The sequence below is a fragment of the Takifugu rubripes genome, chromosome 6 (assembly GCF_901000725.2).
Source record: "Takifugu rubripes chromosome 6, fTakRub1.2, whole genome shotgun sequence".
Classification (NCBI taxonomy): Eukaryota; Metazoa; Chordata; class Actinopteri; order Tetraodontiformes; family Tetraodontidae; genus Takifugu; species Takifugu rubripes.
The window spans coordinates 5,740,128-5,762,390 of record NC_042290.1 but is presented as its reverse complement, the minus strand read 5'-3'; the positions used below and the strand labels follow the sequence as shown (position 1 = coordinate 5,762,390).

The 22,263-nt window shown below is 43.5% G+C and overlaps 1 protein-coding gene across 7 annotated transcripts in view; it reads right to left on the bottom strand.

The window, feature by feature from the left end:
* Positions 1 to 22,263, bottom strand: part of ptpn13 (protein tyrosine phosphatase non-receptor type 13) — a 28,881-nt gene that overhangs the window by 4,440 nt on the left and 2,178 nt on the right. For 2 of the 7 annotated variants that reach the window (XM_011604592.2, XM_011604593.2), the window contains exons 2-34: positions 20,522 to 20,641; positions 18,307 to 18,473; positions 17,330 to 17,395; positions 16,773 to 16,958; positions 16,503 to 16,590; positions 15,154 to 15,780; positions 11,044 to 11,136; positions 10,681 to 10,780; positions 9,564 to 9,768; positions 8,752 to 8,826; positions 8,498 to 8,669; positions 8,238 to 8,388; positions 8,019 to 8,157; positions 7,764 to 7,916; positions 7,387 to 7,569; positions 6,982 to 7,144; positions 5,909 to 6,344; positions 5,311 to 5,414; positions 5,149 to 5,202; positions 4,654 to 4,743; positions 4,419 to 4,526; positions 4,094 to 4,225; positions 3,555 to 3,997; positions 3,101 to 3,232; positions 2,234 to 2,327; positions 2,054 to 2,139; positions 1,826 to 1,976; positions 1,449 to 1,663; positions 1,261 to 1,359; positions 803 to 1,170; positions 571 to 712; positions 323 to 478; positions 31 to 202 (exon numbers count right to left, since the gene is read on the bottom strand). In XM_011604592.2, coding sequence (XP_011602894.2) covers positions 31 to 202; positions 323 to 478; positions 571 to 712; positions 803 to 1,170; positions 1,261 to 1,359; positions 1,449 to 1,663; positions 1,826 to 1,976; positions 2,054 to 2,139; positions 2,234 to 2,327; positions 3,101 to 3,232; positions 3,555 to 3,997; positions 4,094 to 4,225; positions 4,419 to 4,526; positions 4,654 to 4,743; positions 5,149 to 5,202; positions 5,311 to 5,414; positions 5,909 to 6,344; positions 6,982 to 7,144; positions 7,387 to 7,569; positions 7,764 to 7,916; positions 8,019 to 8,157; positions 8,238 to 8,388; positions 8,498 to 8,669; positions 8,752 to 8,826; positions 9,564 to 9,768; positions 10,681 to 10,780; positions 11,044 to 11,136; positions 15,154 to 15,780; positions 16,503 to 16,590; positions 16,773 to 16,958; positions 17,330 to 17,395; positions 18,307 to 18,473; positions 20,522 to 20,636 — 5,665 coding nt within the window. In that variant the 5' untranslated portion in view covers positions 20,637 to 20,641. Of the gene's footprint in view, positions 1 to 30; positions 203 to 322; positions 479 to 570; positions 713 to 802; positions 1,171 to 1,260; positions 1,360 to 1,448; positions 1,664 to 1,825; positions 1,977 to 2,053; positions 2,140 to 2,233; positions 2,328 to 3,100; positions 3,233 to 3,554; positions 3,998 to 4,093; positions 4,226 to 4,418; positions 4,527 to 4,653; positions 4,744 to 5,148; positions 5,203 to 5,310; positions 5,415 to 5,908; positions 6,345 to 6,981; positions 7,145 to 7,386; positions 7,570 to 7,763; positions 7,917 to 8,018; positions 8,158 to 8,237; positions 8,389 to 8,497; positions 8,670 to 8,751; positions 8,827 to 9,563; positions 9,769 to 10,680; positions 10,781 to 11,043; positions 11,137 to 11,500; positions 13,089 to 15,153; positions 15,781 to 16,502; positions 16,591 to 16,772; positions 16,959 to 17,329; positions 17,396 to 18,306; positions 18,474 to 20,521; positions 20,642 to 22,263 lie in introns of those variants that run through there. The other 5 variants (XM_011604595.2, XM_011604597.2, XM_011604594.2 and 2 more) reach the window with 4 other exon arrangements.

Sequence of the window (22,263 nt, the reverse complement as noted above, 5' to 3'; positions counted from 1 at the left end):
ATGTGTTATCTCAATAACAGGGGCTCTTACCCACTGGTTCCTGGTTGCCATTAAACCAGATGTCAGGCAGCAGGTGGGCTTCTATGGGTGGCTTCGGAGCCTCCAGGACCCTCCCTACAACCAATTGAACTACACGGGGGGCTGCACGCACAAGATTAACCACCTCAGTGTGGCTCATATTGCTCACATCTGTGGTGTTCACCTGGCGATAGGATGGAGTAGAGGGGATAGTCACTTTATTTTAGCACCATTAAGGATTTTTTCTGGATTATGTAAGGATTGTGTCTGTGACCAGACTGGGTAAACAGGGAGAAACTCCTACCATTATCATTCGGTCCCCAGCCCTGAGTCTTCCATCTCCTTTGGCAGGATCCTGGATGATGTCATGGATGTAACATCCATGGTCATTTCCTTTGGTGAGGGTGAAGCCAAGGCTGCCTTTGTCTGACTTCACTAAGGAAACCTTGAGCTCCACCTCCTGACAACAGAGATGAATCGCAATTGCAAAACTGACTGTCTGAAAAATCCTTTTACTTTTCAACCCAAAAGCTCCCCTTCCTCTTTACTAACCGGGACAAAGTCCTCCATGTCTTGTCCGTTGTTGGACATGGTGAGATTTAAAGGCAGAGGCAGTGGAGGAGGCAAGGGTTCTGGACTTGGGGCGCTGGTATCGACTGGCTCTAGATCAGCTCCTACAGGTGATGAGGGACAGCTAATAAAACAAAACAGATTAGACCGAATTAGAGGCAGTTCTGCGGAGGTTTAATCCATGTGGACTATAACTAGAACACTGCGAACGTACCCCTTGCTAAGGTCTGATCTTGTCATTGACAGATTAGGAGAGTAGAATGCTGAATGGATTGTGTCGTCCATCTGACCAGTGCTGTCGTACTCTTCCAGAGTGCCACTGGGTGTGTGGTAGACACTCCTCTCCCATGACTGCCTGCTGTGCTCCACAGTGCTCGTACTGAAGGCTTCTTCCACTTCCTCATCCCCGTCAGTGCTGTCACTGTAGCTGTTTTGTCGCCCAGGGGTTTTATGCTGCAGTCTCTCCAAAGCGTCCAGAACAAGACCCTGACTTTTCTTGTTCTGAGTGGAAGCTGTCTTGGTGAAGGTCAGGCTGGGCTGCACCATGTTGATGGGCTCTTTTCGTGGTGAAGGTACGGGGGTCTGAGAAGAATTTTAATCATTAATTTACTGTTTTTTTCCCCTCTATAAAAATGGGATTATATTTTATTTTCAACTCATTGACTCAGTCACCATAGTTGAAGTCTCCATTTCTGGAAGAACACCACGTTCAGGTCTACAGAGGAGCAGAGTCACCTCCTGTCCTGCTCCTCGTAAAGCTGATATCACCTCCTAGATGACACACAATTTTAAATAAATTCTGCTTTCTGGCAACAACCACATATTTTAGCAACAAAAGAGCAAGGTGTTTGCCTACTGACATGTTGTGAGAGTCCCTTCAGAGCAGTCTGATTGACCCTCATGATGACATCACCCACGTTGATACGGCCGCTCTCTGCTGCTGGCTGGCCGGGAAACAGTTTCTTAACCCGCACCATGCTGGAGCCCAGAGGTTCCTTGGGAACGTTTTCCTCTCGACTAAAACTAAAGCCGAGTCCCGAGGTGTTCTTCTGCAGACACACCTCGAAAACGTTATCTGTGAGGACAAAGATATGCAGATATACTCAACTGGCTGTTGTTTAATACAAGCATACCCCTGATCCCACTGATGCAATTTGCAGACAAAACACCAGAACAGAGCGAAAAAATCTTAAACTTTTAAATCTTGCATAATATCCTTGTAAATCTGTTGCCTCACCTGGTGTCACAAAGCTGTACTCTGGTCTTACTTTCACCTCGTGTTCTTTGCCTGTGATTCGGTCTTCGGAGGGTGGAGTGCAGTGAGACGCGTTGATAGTATGGACGCGCTCTGCTGGGGGATGACCCTTTTCCAACAGCAACTGCACCGTCTGAGGAGGGACAGTTTCACTGATAGCTCTGACACTGACTAAAGAGCACCGTGTTGCTGCTGAATACGATCCTTCACCTGCCCAGTGTCTCTAAGAATCTCCACCGCCTGTTGATGAGTGGCTCCATCCAGACTTTTCCCATTGACCGCAACCACACGGTCACCTAAACAATAGACAGAAAAAGGGGTTTAAACACAGAAAGAGTGCAAGTATAAGGAATATAAACACCACCCCTGCTAAACCATTTAAAGATTTACCTTTCTGTATCCTCCCATCAAGGTCAGCCGTGCCCTTTGGTATGATGCCTTTAACGTAGATGCCTCCATGCCGAACGGTTGTGTTTGCGCCACCCTAAGAAATAAAACACAGATTGAGTCTAACGAGTTAATGAAAATGCAGCCAGTGTATTTTCTCTTGGGATTTATGGTGAATGTGATTTAATGCTTCTATTGCCAGTAAAAACTATTATGTCATAAATGCTTTGCCTGATATGTAAAAAAAACAGAGAGGCGGCATTATTAGTCAATTAAAGGTGGTTTAACCCTTTTCCCTAAGAATATTGTTGGTAGGGAGGCATTCAAAAAATAGAACTTTAAAACAAAACACAGATCAGACACAAATGCCATCAACCACTAAATTACGATTCAATTTTTGGTCAAATTTGTTCAGACAAAGCATTCATTGTTGCGCAATGGTGAACTATCTAACTCTAGATGATCAAATTGGATGGAAATGTTTTTAATGAGCATTTTGATATGATTACCACATTACCATAGATTTACTATTAAGGATAATGCCATAAATATTGCAGCATTTTACTGCCAACACAATATTGTTCTAAACACAAATAACCGATGGTGACAGAACTAAACATACAATCAATATTTCTTGGGAGTGTTAGTGCGAAGTAAACAAAAGCTCATTAATCAATCTATTATTGCTGTGAAAGTGCAAAGGATTGTGGGTGATTATGGATTAAAGACAGCAGGCGAAAAGGACATTCTCACAAGCCATTTCAGAGCAGTAAACATTGAGCAAGACGACAAACCAAACCCAAGCAGCAGAACCCCAGCTAACAGTAATGAAATGGGGGGAAGGGGAAAAACAAAAGAGAGGGTGAAAACCTTGTCGAACAGTACCGTGACACTTAAGCCCAGGCTACTGTCTTTTTTGGACAGTGCAATGTCAAATAGATCTCCTGGTTGGAGACTATTGACCCCTGGGGCATTACCACTAAAACTTTCCATGATGATTTCCTGCAAACAAAAAACAGGGCACTGAATAGAATTATCACAAGCAGGGACATGCAGACAGATGGTGAGGCTGCAGTAGGTGGTGCAAAAGAAAAGGGGTAGATATTCCATTCCAGGAAAAACGTGCCGTGAAAAGAACTGCCTGGCACTGATATTATATACTTTTGGAACCGACAAGCAAATGTTACTTATAACAGGCAGTGAGTTGTACCAAACATCTTGCGAGGTTGTTTAAAGATCCACTCCTATATGTCGCTTTTGCAAAGTATATGGAACTCATGGACTGTTTAACATAAAACAGTTTTCTACAGCACGTAACTCCCACCTTTTTGACCTTTTCTTGACTGCTGTAATAAGCGTCCTCATCCAGATCAGAATCCCCTCTGTCAGAATGATCCGTAACCTTGGGAGCTTCAGAGAATTTAGGTTTCCTAGTTTTGGGCGGCAGAGCTGGAGGAATAGGGTCCGAACCCGTGTGATGCTGGCTAGTGGTTGAAGTTGCAGCCGTGGCTAAAATTCTGTCCAGACACTGTTGAACTCCATTGGGTTTGGTTTTGACTACGTTTGTCTTAGAGTCCTGGGAATTGGCTTGTTGGCGGACCGGAGAGAATGCGGCTGCTATTGCGTGTGAGCCATGGGGAGGAGGGCTGGGGCTTTCTGTTCTTACATGCTCCTCTGACAAATCATCCACGCTGACTTCGCCATCTTGGTCGGAATAGAACGCGTTAATGGTGGGCTTAGCTTGGATGGCATCGCCTGAGGCTGTTTCTGTCAAAACATAGAGTAGTCATAATAGATAAGATGACAGGCTGGTGATAAGACATGATGATGCGTACGCAGCAAATGTCACATCCCCTCTCTTACCTCTGTAGAGCCTCTCTTTGGGCTGTGACACTACCAGAGTGACATCATCTGGAGCATTTTGAAGGATATCTACCGTGGTGGCGTGAGACAGCCCGTGTAGGTCGGCGTCATTCACCGAGATCAGCCGGTCACCTGCACCAACATTACAGCTCTTACTCAAAGAACACAACCAGGGGCGGTAAAACATACAGCTTCTAAAAACACCATCAGATAGCAACAACAGAAATGACTCCACACGACTAACAAATGAGAGACGATGAAAGCACAGTGGTGAATCAGGTCTGAGATGTTTTTGTGTTAGTGGAGGAGGAAAGCAATGACGTACCAGGTTTAAGGCAGCCGTTGACATCAGCGGGACCACCGGGAGTTATGGAGCTAACGATGGTGCCGAGGTCTGCGCGGCCAGAGTCCTCTCCTCCCACAACCTGGAATCCTAGACGACATATGAAAGCACAAACAGACAATAACACTATTTGCCTGTTTTGGTCTACAACTTAACATTAAACAGACAAAACTGAGTGGACATTTCAGGACTATGTAGACAGTATGCCCACCCTTACCCAGGCCATATTTAGTATCCTTCTTTAGGTTTACAGTTGTGATTTCTCTCTCCGGGGATGGTAAAGCGCTGAGCTTTTTCTTGAACGAGTCTGTACAGCACAGGAGTCAATCACATTTTATTCCTTTTTTTATGCAGCCAAGTTTAATGTCATTAATGTGACAGAGGACAACATTAAGAACATTTATATACCTACACTATTATTACGTAATAATACCCAAGAAGCTTCTAAATGATCAATGGTCACTAAACTTAGACCAGGATAAATGGGAGGTCAGGTGTTATTAAATTTTAGAAACCTTTTCCAAGAGGGACACCGAAAGGGTTAAGGCCTAATTCAATGTTGCATAATATGGAACACAGCTGGTCGTATTAGACAAAGTGTAGTTCAAGAGATTAAAAAAAAAAAGAAGAGGTTTGTGAGTGCATGGAAACCTGCTGTAAACCTGGTGTTTATGTGTCTGCTTAAATGTAAGATGGCAGTGGGGACTCATACCATTAACAGAAGCTGGTGTTGAGGGCAGCACAGAGGAGTTATGCATACTGACTCCTGTAAATAGATGTTCTGCTTTTAATATTGCACAAAAAAGTTAGAATGTAGCACATTAACTTAAGAAAAAGTTTGTATAAACATGCATAATGAGTTCAGCCTACTTACCTACTACATAAGCTTGGCCGCTGTCCTCAGTGGAAGAAGAGTCCGACTCTTTGTTGGACCTACTGAGATTCCAGACCGGACTGCTGTTGGTCACTGTGCCAGATCTGTGGGGGAGGGAGTGAAGGGGACTTACAATGTAAACAATGGCCCACATATTTAGCAAATATAAAATAAAATATTGACTCCACATTTTCATTCTTAACAGCAGCTAACTTAGATTGAGTCTATCAGTTTTTTGTCCCATATGATGACATGCATTTTCTAAAGCTGGCCTGAGAAGGAACAAAAGTCCCAAAATGTCTTGGTATAATAAGAACACAAACACCAGCTGCCCTGCACATCTAATCCCAGAGGGTTAATTAGAGGGTGGAGATGGATGTGTGTCTCTGGTGTTGGGCACAAATAAAGGCTCACTTCAAAAGTCCTCAATTAACCTTATCCAACTTAAGTTTATCCTGGAGCAACTTCAACTTCATTTACTAAGCATTCAATATATGTTAAAATGGACAATACTAGGGGTGGAGATGCACACAACATTAGTTCCTTCTTAATTTAAGCATCCATTAAGTGATGCATTTTTAAAAACCTGTGAACTCACTTCTCTTGTTGGAGTAAGAGCGAGTTTGTGTCTGAACTGGCTCTCTGGTGTTGCTGGAAGTGAGAGGCCACCTGGTTTGCTGGCGCCTGACTCAGTGGGCTGTGCAATTGGCCCTGATATGACTTTGCCACTCTGTGCTCGGGGGACTCTGGCATCTGTCCGAGGTTGTGGTGCGAGCGGCTCATGATCCGAGGATTGGTGACGATGCCCGAGGTTGTTGGATTGAATCCAGGGAAGTGAAGGTCATCTTGGACCAAAATGGGGCCAGGTGGCGCCTTATTGAGTGCCACCTCCGAGTAAGAGATCCTCTTCAGGTGGTCTGGGTTGGACCGCGTTGATAAGGTGGGGGCCAGGCTACCGGGGCTCGTCATTCTGCCCACTGTGTCCCCACTCCGAGGGTCAAAGGGGTACTGCAAACTGCTCAAGGGGGAGTTCTCTGATTATCAGAGGACAGGCATATTAGAAGATTACTGACAAATTAAAGACATTGACATTTTTATCTAGGACAGTAATGAGAAAAATAATGAAAGGGCAGGGAAATTCCAGAGTCATCATGTTTCAATTTGTGTCAATTACCCTCTGTCTGAAATAATTACTGTCAGAGCAGCCGGCACAGCTCTCTTTTTCTTTTAGGGAAAAACCATATTAGTCATTGTAAGTAATGGTCAGGAAGCCCTCAGGCATTCCTTGAACAACTGGGGAGTTCATATCAACAAGTTGGTGTGGGTATGCAGCAGGAGGCAGACAAGCCATCAACCAAATCCACTACTATAACATGCCGTATATGACCTATACTGTATATCGAACAGCTGGAATCAGAATGGCCACAATAACTAAAGAAGTCAAATTTTTGAAACCAACTGAATTTTTGAGTTTGTAAACAAGGGAAATCAGGGGTTTTTAGTTTTATTTGAAAATGAGGCATGGCTGACACAATTTGGCAGCTGCAAACCATCTAGAAAAAGATTAACCTTCCCCTTCATTTCTTTGCTGGCCAAATATTCACATCTGTCTGACCTCGAGGCCACAGACCACTGATGTTCCCGCCCTTTCTCTCAAACTGCTGCTCCTACCGAGGTCTTGAAGCTCTTGGTTGTTCTGGCGAGCTTTCATCTGCAGGTGAAACTTATGCTGATCAGAGCAGAGATGTAGGAGATACTGGCAGGTCTTGTTGCTGTCGGTCTGGAACAGGTGTTTAATCCCATCTGACGTGTTCTGAAGGCAAATCTTCTTTTTCTTTAAGATGAAAAATCAAATATTTGCATGAAAACAAAAGCATAAACCCCCACATCAATGACATTTTAGTTAAAACCTACTATTGAATGTGCAAAAAGATATTTATCCTTCAGAATCAGAATCCTTTAAAAAGTAACTTAAAGCAGAATCTGCATGTGATACGTCTTAAAATGTGATAGTACTCTTGCCGGACTAAATTATTCACAAAATATATTTCTCATTCTTAAGAAAGAAGTACGCACTGTAAATGAAATCTTTTTTGTCTCCCTCCATGGAAATCTCAGGACAGGTGTACGATTTCCATTAAGGACCTCAAAAATGAGCACTCCTTTGCTGTAGACACCCAGCATAATGCCTGTTTGGGACCTCTTCTCCGGCAGCACCCGGTGGAAATGGACACCGTACTCCGTCATTCTTTGGCAGACCTTTAAACAATACAAATGTTGTTAAATCCTGTTATGTGTTATGTAAATGTTAAACTGTTAAATCCTCAACAAAGGATCAATAACGTTGCAGAAAGTTGAGAATTGTAAAGGTTTCATTGCAGAGAACAGGGCATATTATTAGCAGAATGGTACTGAGCAAAACTATGTTCTGTCCTATCAGAAAAAAATGATACCTTCAGAAACTCAAACTCAGCCTCGGTGTCAGACGCTTCATAGTAGTTACTGTGAAGTTTGGACAGTTCTTCCTTGATGGTCGACTGGTTCAATTTATCCAGGACCGAAGCAGGGAGGTAGTGCTCCAGCCTGAAGTAGGTCTTTCCATGAAGCTGGAACAAGAGACTCAGTATTATTGACAAATATAATGCTATTGATGCTAAATATCATTAGGATAACCTTTTCATCATGGAAATTTGGTATTTATTCATCACCTCTGGCTGGTAGTCACCAAATTCCGCCTGCAGTGCTAGTGAAGCCAGGATCATGGCATTTGCTGTGTCACAGCGCATCGTCTCCTCCAAGATATCCTTCCTCAGCTGGAGATAGTACTGATGTTTTGTCATAGAGTGCCTGTTTCCACACAGACAAGTACAAAAATGTGGATTTTTCTATGAATTCCAAGTTTTCATCTTATATAAGACAAAACTTACTGTATGAGATTGATGTCGTCCAGGAAAAATTTGATGCGCAAGAAAAGATTAAAAGGTACATCTGATTTTTTCCTCTTGGGATCCTCTTTCCATCCATCTGGGGCCACTTTAGACAGTTTGGCATCGGGATCAACGAAGAAAAACTCATTATCTGTGTGTAATGTATAGGGAGAAAGGATTGGGTGGTATGTGAGATAAAATCCAGGATTCAAGGGGGAGGAATGCGTCAAACACATCTTAGGCATGGGTGAGAGGCAAACCTTTTAAATAAGCTAGACCGAAAAGATGGTGTTCCACGAGCCCGATGTGTGCAACCACCATATCAAGAACGTCTTTACAGACTGCCTTGATATCGCAGCTCAGCTCCAGTTTTTGGCCGTTCAGCAGCACCACTCCAACCTTCCTCTGCACATCCTCTGCTTTACCACGCTTCTTGTGAGAAAAGACCAAAACGAAAAGTCATGTGGGTTCATTATAAATGGGCCAGGAAGCCTTTTGGGGTTTGAGTCCTCACCATTATTGAGGAGGGAACCAACAGGGAGACGCAGGGCTCGCTGGCCATCTTCACAAATTCTGGCCCATGAAAGTTCTATCAAGATAAAACGTATTCTGTTAGACACTAAATCTGTATTGAGCAAAGGTTTCTTATTTTGGGAGCTTTTTCTTCATTTTTTGGCACATCACAGTAGAAACATAGCTGCACATATTTCGTTGTTGACATTTTGCTGTAATCAAGTCTCACCAGAAGAGCAAGATTCCTTTTCTTAAGCGTAAATGGTTTCACCTTATGACACAGAGCCCCACCACACACACATAGATTTTGAGGTTGACTGCCAAAATTGTAGGTGTTTTTCCATTATTCCATCTGTGTTAACGCATTTGTCCAGTTTATCATAGTTAGAGGGATAAATGAAGCCGTCCGCAAAAGGCACCACAATCCCACATATATGTAATTACCACTGGGAGGCTGACATGTTCTAAATTATCCAGCCAGTGACTTTTATTTACAGAAAAAATGAAAACCACAGCAATACCCAAGCGGTTACTAGTGACCTGAATGAAGTTTATAATGTAGATTTTATTGCACTATAAATGGCAGAACGTTGGGGGAGGGAGTTCCCATAGCTGTGTGTTGAAATGTGGTCTTAAACCGTTTCCAGAGTTTGACGGTTTGTGCGTGTGTTTAGATGTGGTCTGAACTTCAACAGGGATAAAAAGAACGTCTGCACATAAATAACCGATTGCTTAGAAAAGCAAGCAACAAATGTTCTTCAAAGCTCATGCACTGTTAAATGAATTTGTGTAATTTGAAGCATCTTCTCAGACCTTGGGTTTGCGATGTAGGTAGACAGGATCACGAAGGTCGTGCATTGACACCTGGGATGGTGCCAGCGGGTCATCTGTGGGGTAGAGGCTCGCCCTGGACAGCCTGCTGGCCAGGTGTGCCTGGAGCCGCTGGACCTCCTCTTCCTGCTTCTGGAGGAGCAGCTCTGCTCCAGCCAGACCTTCATCAGCAGCCCCCTCATACTGCCTACAGGAAGAGGAGGAGAGGATTGTAGTTGGTAGGACAGCAGTTAAACCTTCAAATTTTCTGGGTGAAAACAAGTCAAACTGTTACCACTTGAGAGATGGAGAGTTTACACATAAGACACCGAGTCATGGTTTCTTTCCGCAACAGGGAAAATGTGTTAGTAGCAGAGCAACAGCAGCCAGATCTTTGTAATACCACAGATTAGAGGGACAGAGGCTGCTGAATGCGGGTGTCACACTGGATGACATCACTAACGAAGCATGAGGCTGACCCTTCTGAGCCATACCAGCTGTGTGTGTGGCCCAGAGGACTAAACTGGCTAAATTCAGTCCTGTTTTCCATGTTCTGCGGTGGGTTAGTAGCCACCAGTTCCATAAGCAATTCAGTTCCTGGGGAAGGTCAAGGGAACACATAAAAAAGAGAAATACGCACTCCTACAAAAGATGTGAAATTCACATCTGCCAGATCTGTTAGGGAGGATGAATTCATTTCTGAATGATGAATCACTGGTCTGACAGAAGAAAAACAGAGATCGCAGAGATATGAGTGGCTGAGGGTTTGCACATTTAAACATTGGACCTTTTTTGAGACAGGGTAAGCACCAGGCTGAAAACTGAGCATGTGGAGTCACTGCAAATCATGACTGGCTGTGTCTCATATCTAACATGACTGCATCTGTCTGCTATAAGTGGGTCAAATCATTGGTGTCATCAGCAAAATAACTCTCTTAATTGGCATACAGCCATTACATTAATGGTACATTCACAAATAGATGTAAAGAGCCGTTATTTTCAGTGGTTATTGTTAAATCTTCACAGATCTCCAGGGGTGTCTGGCCCTAATAATGGAATATTTGGCTCTAATCAGTCCGCTGTGTACTCTTGCTTTGCTCATGATGTATGTGTGTGTTACCTGACTCTGTGTGTGTCGTGACTTGTCAATGACAGGGCATCTTGGTCAGAGGTAAGCGCCATCTGGGAGCCATATCTCCTCACCTCGGCCAGCTTCTTACCTAGGGGAGACACAGCAGTATTAGATGTGAACACACACCCACACAAGACCCGCAGAAATGTTTGTTGAAAAGAAATAAAATTATTTAAAAATCCATGTGAAAGTTAGCACATTACAATCTTTCTCAGTTATAAACACCAGGCCCTGTATCATATGTAGTGTATATACTGTATAATCATATGTATAACTTATACAACTTCATGCAACCCATCCTTTCCTTCAGTAATGATGTGCTCTGGTGTATATTTCAGTCTATTTTGCTACCTTGCCCGTAGTCTGGATCAGATGAGGTCACTGAGGGGCTTTCACTGGATGAGCTGAAATCACTGTGATACCTCCGGTGGGTTGGGACTGGATCTGTCAAAGCAGGAAAACAGTTAACTGGCCATTCCAAATTACAATACCTGTAACATCGCTAGACATCTGCGTGAAGATGATTTTCATGCATCTGGGACAACTTCAAAATGGTTATCATTTGCTGACTGAGATATGTTAATGTCCTGGATTCTTTTCTTGCAGTAAAACAGGACAAAAACCTCCAGCTTTTAAAAAAGCATTTCTGTTTACAGGACTCTCTGATGGTAACCTCAATGCAGTTAAATGGGGCAAAAAAAGTAGGTAAAGTATTAGTCATGCTGTTGGTAAACACTACCACGGAAAGATATGTGACTCGACACAGAAAAAGCAGGCTGTAGACAAATACGGTCATGCCTTGTATCACCTTTTTCTCACGGTGCAATCTGGTCTTGCTTCACTGGTTATACCACAGCGTGTAAAGACTAGTTCATCATGACAACACTTTTCTATGCAAAGCCCAAGTTAAATGGAAGAAAAACACATTTAAACACAGGAAATCACCCTAAAAACAAACAACCCTCATCTGTTTCCCTTCAGCACAGAGAACTTGAAAGTCCTGCTCTTCAGTATCAGCTACATAGCAGCATTAATGAGCAACATTCCCTCGGCATTATTCGCATGTTTACGTTCACAACAGACTTCTCTTTGTGATGATCCACTTTCATAATCTCAGAAAAGCTTTGGCCCAGCAGGATCTCTAAAATTACACAACAAATGCATATACACGGATGCTAAAAGACAATCATCCAGGTGTGCTTCATGTCCATATGAGCTTGTAAACATACACATAATTAAACCTTTTTTTGCTGTACACGAAATATGCACCGACTTTCATCACTTACTCAACAGGAAGTAACTAGGAGTTGTTTTCTAAGGTGACTTGTGGTATCATTTAAGGTATTTACCAAAATAAATCTGTGAACAACCTTAAACCTTATGGTCTAAACACAAGATCCATACTGGGAATATTCTTTTATCTCAAACACTGAAACTGGAATCACAAGAATGACAAATACAGATTATCACCATTGTCATCTACATTCAGCAAGCTCAGTTTCATCAACAATAAGTTGGTGCTGGAATGTTTTCATAAAACACTCTGGATGTGGAAGAAGAATTCACGATGTCCACTCAAATAAATATGCACCCTCACTGCCTTATAGTGCTGCATTTTAAAACTTATATATTCTACTGACTTAAATGTGTACAACTGGTAAATGGGCAGCATTCACGCAAAGTGGAAGAAAGAATAAGTCATTATCAGCAATTATCATTCAAAATATTCAAATAGAAGGAAGGCATACAGTCTGAGGTACCAATGAAAAGGAAGATGTTACCTTTAAAGGCTAAAACAGCTTTAAAAAAAAAAATCCCCCACAGCTGTAAAAACAAGTCACAGATTGAATATATGTAGTAAACCTTAAATTTAAGAGCTTTAAGCAACTTCAATGTTGTTTTACAACACTTGTGAAAATTTACAGCACTTATTTTAGACATGTGTGCTGAAAATGGAACACCTTTTATATAAATCTTAAACTAATGTACGTAACTGTTACCAGTAGAACAGGCAGAGAAATTTATTGCTTCTCTCATCAACAGAGCTTCTAGTGGTTATTTTTAGAATGTAGGGGGTTCTCCCTTTATCATCACCCTTCTTTCTTCTGCACCAGCAGTATAGTGTAATGTTGGACCCTTCCTGGCCAGAGCCACATGACATTCTAGTGCTTGAAAAGTCCAAACATGTTTGGACTTCCCTCATCTGTGACACATGACTCCAATTACAGCGCCTGCAATTGTAAGGAAAAGATTCAACCTGGTGAAGCACCCTGGCTTTGTCCATAGAGAGGCCATAGATGCGGTTTATAAAGAGGTATAAACATGCCCATGCACAAACATGCATGCACTTCCACACACATAGGAGGATCAGTGTCATGTACTACACATCCAGCCGAATATGTTTTGCACACGCACAACAGAGAGAAGCAATGCGTAACTGGGTGGAACCTGAGCGCACTGACCACAGCTGCACCATCACTTTCCTGCAGAAAAGAACAGAAAAAGGTAAGAGGAAGAGAAAGAAGAGGCAAGTCTCTGCCATGTAACATTTTTGGGACCCTGCAAGTGGCCTGTAGTCAATTAAGGCACATTCAAGCAATCGCAACAGTGTTGGCGCGGAAAACCAAAATATTTGGGCTTAGCTTGTGGGCCTCGGGCAGTTTTTTCTGCAGTTAGTAAATGTTACTACTCAGTCTTTTCAACTCGAAAAAGTATCGCCCTCAGCCTCATCTGAGCAAGTTGACAGGTTAACAGGTGCTACAGCAGACTGTTTACCCTTTAAATCTTACTGGTCTTGTACTAACATTGTTGCTAAAAATCTACTTACATTTGGCAATAGCCAGGGGAGGACAGGGGGGCAAAGGTTTATGATTGCTGTTAGAGAACAGAAAGCCACAGAGAAGAATGCCATCAGCTGGTGGCTTGGTCAACATTAAAAATAGCTGCCAGGAGAGCAGGGAGGCTGGAAGTTGGAGAGATCTGCGAAGGGGAGGAGACCGGGAAACCAGCAGGAGCAGAAAATGGACAAAGGTGGTGTATTTTACTGGAACCACGCTCCACTGCTGTCCCCACAGGCCAGCGGACTTGTAGACCTACAAAAGGCCTCTCAAAAAACTACCCTGCCTATTGAGAATCTGCTAAGAATTCAATAAGCGCCAGAGGGAAATTTAAAGCTCCTGAGCCTGACTGCTACTGTGCTGTATGTGCTTGGTTTCAGCATGTGATTATACAAAGATCTTTTTGATTCTATAAGTACTTAGCACAAACATGTGCTTATATATGTGTGTTTACAGCCATGGGGTAAAAAAAGATGAAGGGACTTGGTTACACTGCATGTATGACAGTTAGCAGCAGGCTAGAATTAAGATGGCCCATAATTACAATAAGCGATTTAGAAACCTCTGTACGAGTGACTCATGTATTCTGTTTAAACACGGCTACCACCAATGATACTGCATTTAGGCCTGTGCCAACCCTATGTGGTAGTTTAAAATAAACAGCAACCTGTAACTAGTTTGGGTGTTTCAACTCATTTAATCACACATTTTCAACTGATCAGCCCAAACATTGGCTGTCTGCAGCCCCCCCACACAAATGTTGCCTCTCTTATGGCAACATAAATTAATGTAATCGGTATTTTCAACATTTTTAATAGCAGCGATGAGTACTCGAGTGATAGATAAAATGAGGCATATTCTTGTTTCAAAGCGAGCTAATTACGATTTTCTAAAACGCTGAAGCATGATTACTGCATGTTCTGACACAGTTCTATCAACTATCCACCTACCCACAGCACCAGCAAAATTCCAATAACCCTTCAACACCCAGGTAGTTGCTGGAAGTCCTCGCTTGCACCAAAGATTAGAAGATCAATGATATGAATGAGTGAAACTGAAGCAACCAAAAGCAAGGTTTCTACATTTAGGAGCTGAAAAAAATTCTAATTTGTCAATGCAAATGAATTATAAAATGTCTAAAACGTGATAGAGCTAGAACTACAGTCCTGTCTTGACCCCACTCTCATTAAAACTTATACTTTACATTGCAGAATGGCGGTATTTTCTAAACACAGGGTTTATGCCGGGCAGCCACAGCAGTTCTTATGAGTTTCAGTCAGTTTTGCCTGGATGGGTTGGATAAAGTCTCACCTTGACAGAAAAAAAAGAATCATGAAAGAAAAGGTCTAACCTCAACTGGGTTGCTTGTCTACATACCTGAGTAATTATAACATTATTTCAGAGATGGTGTTGTTTATTTGAGAAAGGTGTCTGCTCAAGCTGTTTCCGACCATTCTGCACCAGCGAAAGTCATTCTAGACCAGTTACGTGTACATTCTTTGTTTTTGCACAGATGCCAGAGAAATTCTTTGCAACATCTGTTTGGTAAGAGGGCTAAAATCAAAACCTTTGAGAGGAAAGATAAATGTTTGTATGCACTTTAAGGGTAAGAAAGCATACACACCGTCCACTGCTTGCTGGAGGGCCTGAAGTTTCCTCTGTCGCTCCTTTATCCGGTCGTATGCACCCGAGCCGACTGACGTAGCCGAAAAGTGATAAGGCTTCCTACTCTTCAGCCCACTGAACTCGGAGTAGTGAAAATCCTTCTCCCTGGAAGCCAGTAAAGGTGATTTGTGCCTCCCTATGGTGTGGGTACTAATGGCAGTGCTGCCCCTTCGTGCATCCTCCAAAGCTCCGAAGCGGAGAGCCTCTGGATCAATACAGGCCAAGTCCACAGAGGAAGCCCAGGTCTTCCTAGCCTGGCTTATGCCAAAGTCCCCACTGTGGAACGGCAAAGACCTCCGGTCCAGTTCAACAGGACGACCCTTTTGCTGCGGGTGGAAAGGGTGCAGGTAGGGATAGGAGTGCTGGTGCTGGAGCGACAGTGGTTTCGGGTACAGTTCTGTGGGGGATTCAGATTTAGGGTGATAATCCAGTTCTGAATACTGTAGTGTTGCTCCTTCGTCAGCCTTTAACAGGCGACCAGGGATTGGCAGAGAGCCCATGGAGCGACTGAGGCCCCTGTTGAGAGACGTCTGTTCTTGCGTCCTGGCCCGATAGCGCTCCAGAACCCTGGGGGCTGCACTCCTACCTGTGAAACAGAGTTGATCTTATCAAGGAGACAGTATATGAGATCATCTAAAATACAAATGGTCTGCCATGGATGAAACTATTAATGCTCTCTGAAGGTTTAAGGAATTTAACAACACAAACATGATTTAAAAAATGATGACGGCAATTTATAGAATCCTACTTAAAAAAGTAAGTATCTGGTGCACTGCAAGTACTGGAGGGAGCCACTGGCAACAGAAGGGAGAGGGTTACTTCTTGAGAAGAAAGGTGCTTACGAACCGGGTAATACTCTTTGCATGTACTTTCCCTAAGGCTGGTTGGAGTTCAACAAGGGAAACAAAGCGCTGATACAAACAGCAGACGAGCAGCTTCACTGGTGACTTTAAACTATGCATCTTTAATCAATGCCATGCCGCGGTTACATAATCGGGGCAGGGAAGCAATGTTTCTGCCGTCCTGCTCATGGACTGGAAAAACGCTGCAGTTTTCTTAGAAACCACTGGGAAGGTTGATCACATTTTCCTGAAGTAGGCCCAATTGAACACTGCAGCTCTTCCCACACACTCAGAAACCAGAGAAGGCTTTAATATTGAAATCTCGTTAACAGCTTGATACAGTGATGGCAAATTGATTCTGAGTAACACATTCTGAAACGAACCATTATCATAACACACCTCATCTATGCTACTCTAGTCCTTCATCCCGAGGAATAACAGAATGTGTCAAAGCTGCCCCTCTTACCTGATGGCAAACCTTTGCCCCTCAGTCTCTCCCGAATTTCCTTACTGCGCTCTGGAAGAGACTCCCTGTCAGTCAGGAGACCATCCAGCTGAGAAAAGAATGAGACAGGCAGAAGGGAAAAATAAAAGGAAATCAAAAACAGGGGTGAAAAACAGGACGGAACACAGACGGCAGAAAAAACACTAATAACATAACTGTCTGCTCAGGCCAAAAAAAAAGAAAGCGCAAGAATGCTCAAATTGAGCTCCATCAAGAAGGAGGGGAACATACCTGAGACAGGCTTCCCAGTACTAATCGGACCAGTTTTCTGATGTAGGAGAAGGGGGGGTCACAAGTGGAGTTCCTGATGTGTTTGCTGCAGATGTCCAGCACCGTGCGCAGTGAAATTCGGCTCAGTGTAACGTCGTCGCACATGTTCAGAAGCAGGCTGTTCAGATGCTCCCCCAACTTCATAGGCTGCACAGCAAACACAAAGTCAGATTTGCACACCAGCAGCTAGAAAAGATGATAAATAACTTTTAAAAAAAGAACGCCTGCCTCTAGTGTGGTTATGAGGTGGGAATGAATGAAATGTTGATGACCTACTTCGAAACATTTCAAGTATTGTTGGTTCTTAAGGCATAATTAACCACTTAAACTGTTAACCCACAAACTAATCTGTGTTATTAATCTGCAGGAACACACCCAGGTTAAACCATTGCTTGATGTTGTTGTTTTTTTTTTTTTAAAGTTTAAATCAAATAATGAAGCAATCAAAATATTTGTGGCATATTAAGTCCAACATTGTAACACTGAACCATTTCAAAGAAAGGGTGGTAGTAATTTACCTGACTCTGGGGAATCTCATAATCTGCTCCCCAAAACAGGGTCATTCCCAGAGAATACATGTGCATCTGAAGGGGGGGAAAAAGAGCACTTCAATCACATCCCTGCGCCAACACAGTGGAATGATATGTGTTCTCAAAATAAGAGTAGAATAGATGGAAATTGGAAAGAGCAGCGTAAAAGATTTGGTTTCAGATGAAGTAGCTGCTGAACTCCGAGTGACAGTGACCTGCCTGTTAGCGAGAGCCCGACTAAAGCTCAATAACTGCTGAACGTAATAAATGTTAAATTCAATCTGATTTGGAAGGGGAAAAGTCAAAGACTTTTAGTCTAAATCCAAAAAAAACCCTTTTCCATTTCCTTCTCCGCATTACTCTAAACTCACTGTTTGGGAGAGAATTCACTTCCCCTGAATGTTGAGCTTGGAAGAGGAAAGAATAATCTGAAGATTGCCAAAGAATGCAACATATCCTTTAAGGTCTTTGAGGGAGAAAACTCAGAGACTCACACTTACAGTAGATGTGGAAATTTAAAAGCCGCGCATTAAAAGCAGTAACGCTGTGCCAGTTGTGAAGGGTTTAAAGGAAAATTGTTGGCGCTCCCAGCAGACATATATCTCCCCATAATCTTTAATAATGAGAGAAACAGATTATATTCTCTACACTGAAATAACTCAACCAGGGAAGCGGGAACAGATCTGGAAAACTGACTCAGCACATTTCTGTGTTAAGGTTTGTCGGGCCATGCCAGAGACGAGAATCCAGTCAAGCAAGCTTTTAGCTCCGCTCACACTTCGTCAGACAGGAGGGTGGGTGTCGGCTTTGAGCGCCTGCCACAATTACGCTGAATGAACAACGGTGGGAAGGCGATTTTACTGCTAAAAAGGCTTCAAGAACTTTTGTTTCACTGTTATAAAGTAGCTTTTTTATTATTAATAAGAAGAAATTCCTTTGCATCCATGGGTTACACTAATGTTTACCTTCTCTATATCAGAGACGGATGATAAGGAGACCCCTTCGAGCACCTCTGGAGCAGTAAATGCCCGTAAGTCCTGTTGGGTGACATACTCGTCTGTAAATGAGATGTTGCCAGAAGGCATGAGCAGGAGGGACCATGGAGAGATGATGAAGCCCATGGCTGAAGGGTCTGGACAGAGACACACACACAAGTCAACTACAGGAACAATCAGGAACAAAAACAGGAACAAATCTGCACTAGAATTACTTGAAACACCAAACCATTGTTACAAAGACACAGTGGGCGTCATTACTAAGGCTCAATTGTGGCAAGAACGAGTCAAGTCGGAAAAAACAAAAGCAGCTGTCTCAGCCTGCGAGAAAAGAACGGTTGAGACACAGAATCAGAAAGGGGAGACGGCGCAATTCCCTTTTCCTACAAAGCCACAGCAAGTGCCATGGTTAGAAACGACTTAAAAATATACAAAGGAATGTTTGAGCGGCGCTGCAAAATTCTTTTCTCCGACTGATGGGGAGGAGGGTGGCACAGAGCCGCATGAGGCGCCATATATCTGTTCTCAAACGCTGGAATTCCCTAAGTAAATAAAAGTTTCCTGTTTAAAACACGTGCGACCATTTGACGTTGAACTGGGCTATTAGGTGTTACAAAGTATACACAGGAACCTTTTTGGCTGAAGAGGCAACAACAAAGCTGAGCAGACGGAGACTTGATCACAGGCAAAAGCTTGGACCTGTACCTTTTGATCCCTTAGTCATTTTAAAATCAGTAAACTGTCACACTGTAAGCTCTTCATCCTTAACACAGCCCGTTACTCTGATAAGCTACTATCTGAGCAGTACGTAATGACGGCTGACAGGCCAAGCTCAGACATCTCGGAGTTACAGGCTGTCCCCTACAAAAAAACGCGATGTCAAAAGTGCAAGCTTGGCAGATATAGAAGTGAAAGGCCTCGACACCTGACACAGGAGCTGGCAAGAGCGACAAGACCACCGTGGAAACTCTTCTCTCCAATCTTTAATAGTTTACAGACAGGTAGAGTTTCTTAACAAATCCAAAATATTCACACAAAGCAAGTTCAAATAAATCCCTCTTGTGCAAACACAGTAACTACTGTCTGCAAACACAGAGGAAAAACACAACTGGGCTGGTGACTTGAGTGTGGGACAGTGCGAGTCTATTCAAGGTGTCCGAAAGAAGTCAGGTTAAAGTTTGCTAAGTAAATTGTACTCCAGCCCCAAACTATACATTAGAAGCTGTCCTGATATTCATTTTGGCTGCACCACAACACTCAAACATCCCCTCTGCTTCAGCTAAAGAAGCATTCGCCTTTATTGCACTTTTTTATGCACAAAGAAGCAAAATCTACCATATAAACCCTTATAATAGTCTAGAGGGAGACCTAACGGATCAGGCATAACAAATTCACGTTTAAATTGTCGCTATTAATCCACTTTTACAGCAAGCATACTTCTTTACATAGCTCAGTTACTGAGATAATAGCCAGCTCCAACATCTGTTCCTCCAATTTTACCTACTCTCAGCAGTTTAAAGCTGTACACCCCAGTGGCCACAGTTTTGCTAATATAGCTGCGAACCTACACGCTGACGGAAAAAGAACGAAGCGTTAACAATCGTGTCTGTACTGTGCAATGCTTTGCACAGATAAAAAGTGTAATCATCCGAAAGACTCCAGCCTTGCGGTTCGTCTCCCTTACAGCCGGAGCCAGGAACGCTGAGACTTGGTGCGCGCTCCACGTGTTGTGACCTTGACCTCAGCGTTCACGGGCATGTGTTCAGGCTTGTGACAGAGAACTGATTTTACTTTTCATGCCGGTGTTGTTGGCAAAACTGGAAGTTGAGGTCAAACTGGTTGGGGTTTATGAAATCTGGTTTGCAGCTTCATGAACAGGTGACACCACGTCGGCTTGCGAGTTGGAGTTTTGTGTTATTAGCCACACATTGACAGGACAGAGGACAGAGGACAGAGGACTGACTCATAGCCTCTCCAGTGTCCTCTGAGTGAAACCTTTAGTCACCTGAAGTTTATTTAACTGACAAAGACTCTCTGGAATGTGGCTGCTCTTTGTGATGGGAGCTTTAAATTGCAGCTCACTGACACAGGAAGAAATAAAACAAGCAGTGCTAGTGGAAGGTGGCTCGACTTGGTCGAGAATCCCATTAAAAGCCATCCTTGTTTTGCACACATGCTTCCGTACCTTTGTGAAAGAGTTCTTGGAGGCTCTCGGCGCTCTGGCTCAGCACTGCCCAGACCTCCTCCTCCAGGAGCGGCCCCCCTCGAACCTCCAAGGCTTCTGCGAGAGACACGTGCATCTTCCCTGTGCAGGCAGAGAAATCAGGGCGACTAATTTATACCACAAGATTAACATAATAAGCTTTGCATAAATTCCTGCTTCAGTATGTGGGAGGAGCCTCAAACACAAGGTAACGTATACATTCAGTGGAATTTACTGTGTGTAACAATCCTCTATAGTTCACTGGATTTCAAAGGTTGATTAGAAATGTAACTCTCTAACTCTTGTCTTGTAATTATCCACTCAGCACTTGTCCTGACAGGCCTGCCATTTGCAGGAAAGTTCATGTGTTCATATTTTCATATCACAGCAAGCGTTCTGAGGTTTTTTCCCCCTTCCTCTCTCTCTCATGCCTCTGGGCAAACTCCCATAAGTCCTTTTTTCCCCCCTCTGTAGCCGAGGAAGTAGCACAAGCACATGATGCACATATGCACGCGGGCTGAGTCGCACAAACAATCATCGCCTCCTACAAAAATGTAAGGCACAGCGATGCTGGAAACTTCGCTCGAGTGTTTACGTGTTTTGAAGTCTGCACTCTTGTGAAACTCCTCTCGTATGAGTCACGGACTGAAAACAAACCCACGTCTTCAATGTTATGATGTTTTGGACTTTTGGCTCAATCCCGCTTCGACTCAAATCTTTCAAAATAAATTTAAGGAATGATTGAAAATACAAGAACAAGCCCACCAAGGCACCTACAAACAGGATGTATGACGCGGATGTCCGGCAGGAGAACCAAGGTGCACAAGATGAGCCCAGATGATCATAAACACACAACTTTGACCTTGCAACTTTAAAATGCTGCAGTCCGAGACAGCACAGATGCCAAAAATGGGGCACCATCCAAACTGGTCGCAATGGCAGATGTTCTGCTTCGTGCGCTTCTGAAGTGACGGAGCCCTTTTTTTCCAGGGCTCATCATCTGGTCCACCAAACCAGCGGCATTAAACTATATTTATCGAGCTATTTCATCCTGGATCAGAGCGGGGGAGCAAAACAACAAGCATGCTCACTGGTGGGCTTTCCTCCTCAAACTATGCAGAGTTCTATGAATTCACATTCGTGGAAGAGAGTTAATCAGCAAGCATGGGCGCTCCATGTTTATGCAGGAATGCAGGTTAGCCATTCTCGTCTACAGAGGGGTGAAGTCTGTACCAAAGTGGGTTACTACCATCTTGCTCATTACCCATGAGAATGGGGAGAGCGGCTGCTGTGAAGCCTGATTGTTTTGTGGCCCTTGTTATTTCAACAGAGACCTACAGTGGAATGTTTTTATCCGCGCCGAGGCTGCCGCGCAGGGCCGGCTCCTCTCGCGCTGAACTATGGCCGCGCTCATTACTGAGGGGCTTAGGGGGCAGCGGCCCAAACCAACGCGAGCAGACAGCCTTCAACCACTTCGCTCCAACTTTGGTTTTTCGCTTTTGCAGACAGCGGGGATGAGTGAGAAACAAAAGGCTACACAACGCTCGGGCTTCTGCGATGTTTGAAAGAGATGACCCCAGTAACAAGGAATTAAAGGAAAATAATCCTGGAAATATGATAGTGTTCTTTATTCCGCACTTAGGTGAAGCTTTTCTTTCCCTCCCACCTTCCTGTGAGGGATGCGGCTATGACCCATGAAATGGATTTGAAAACAATCCGCTGCA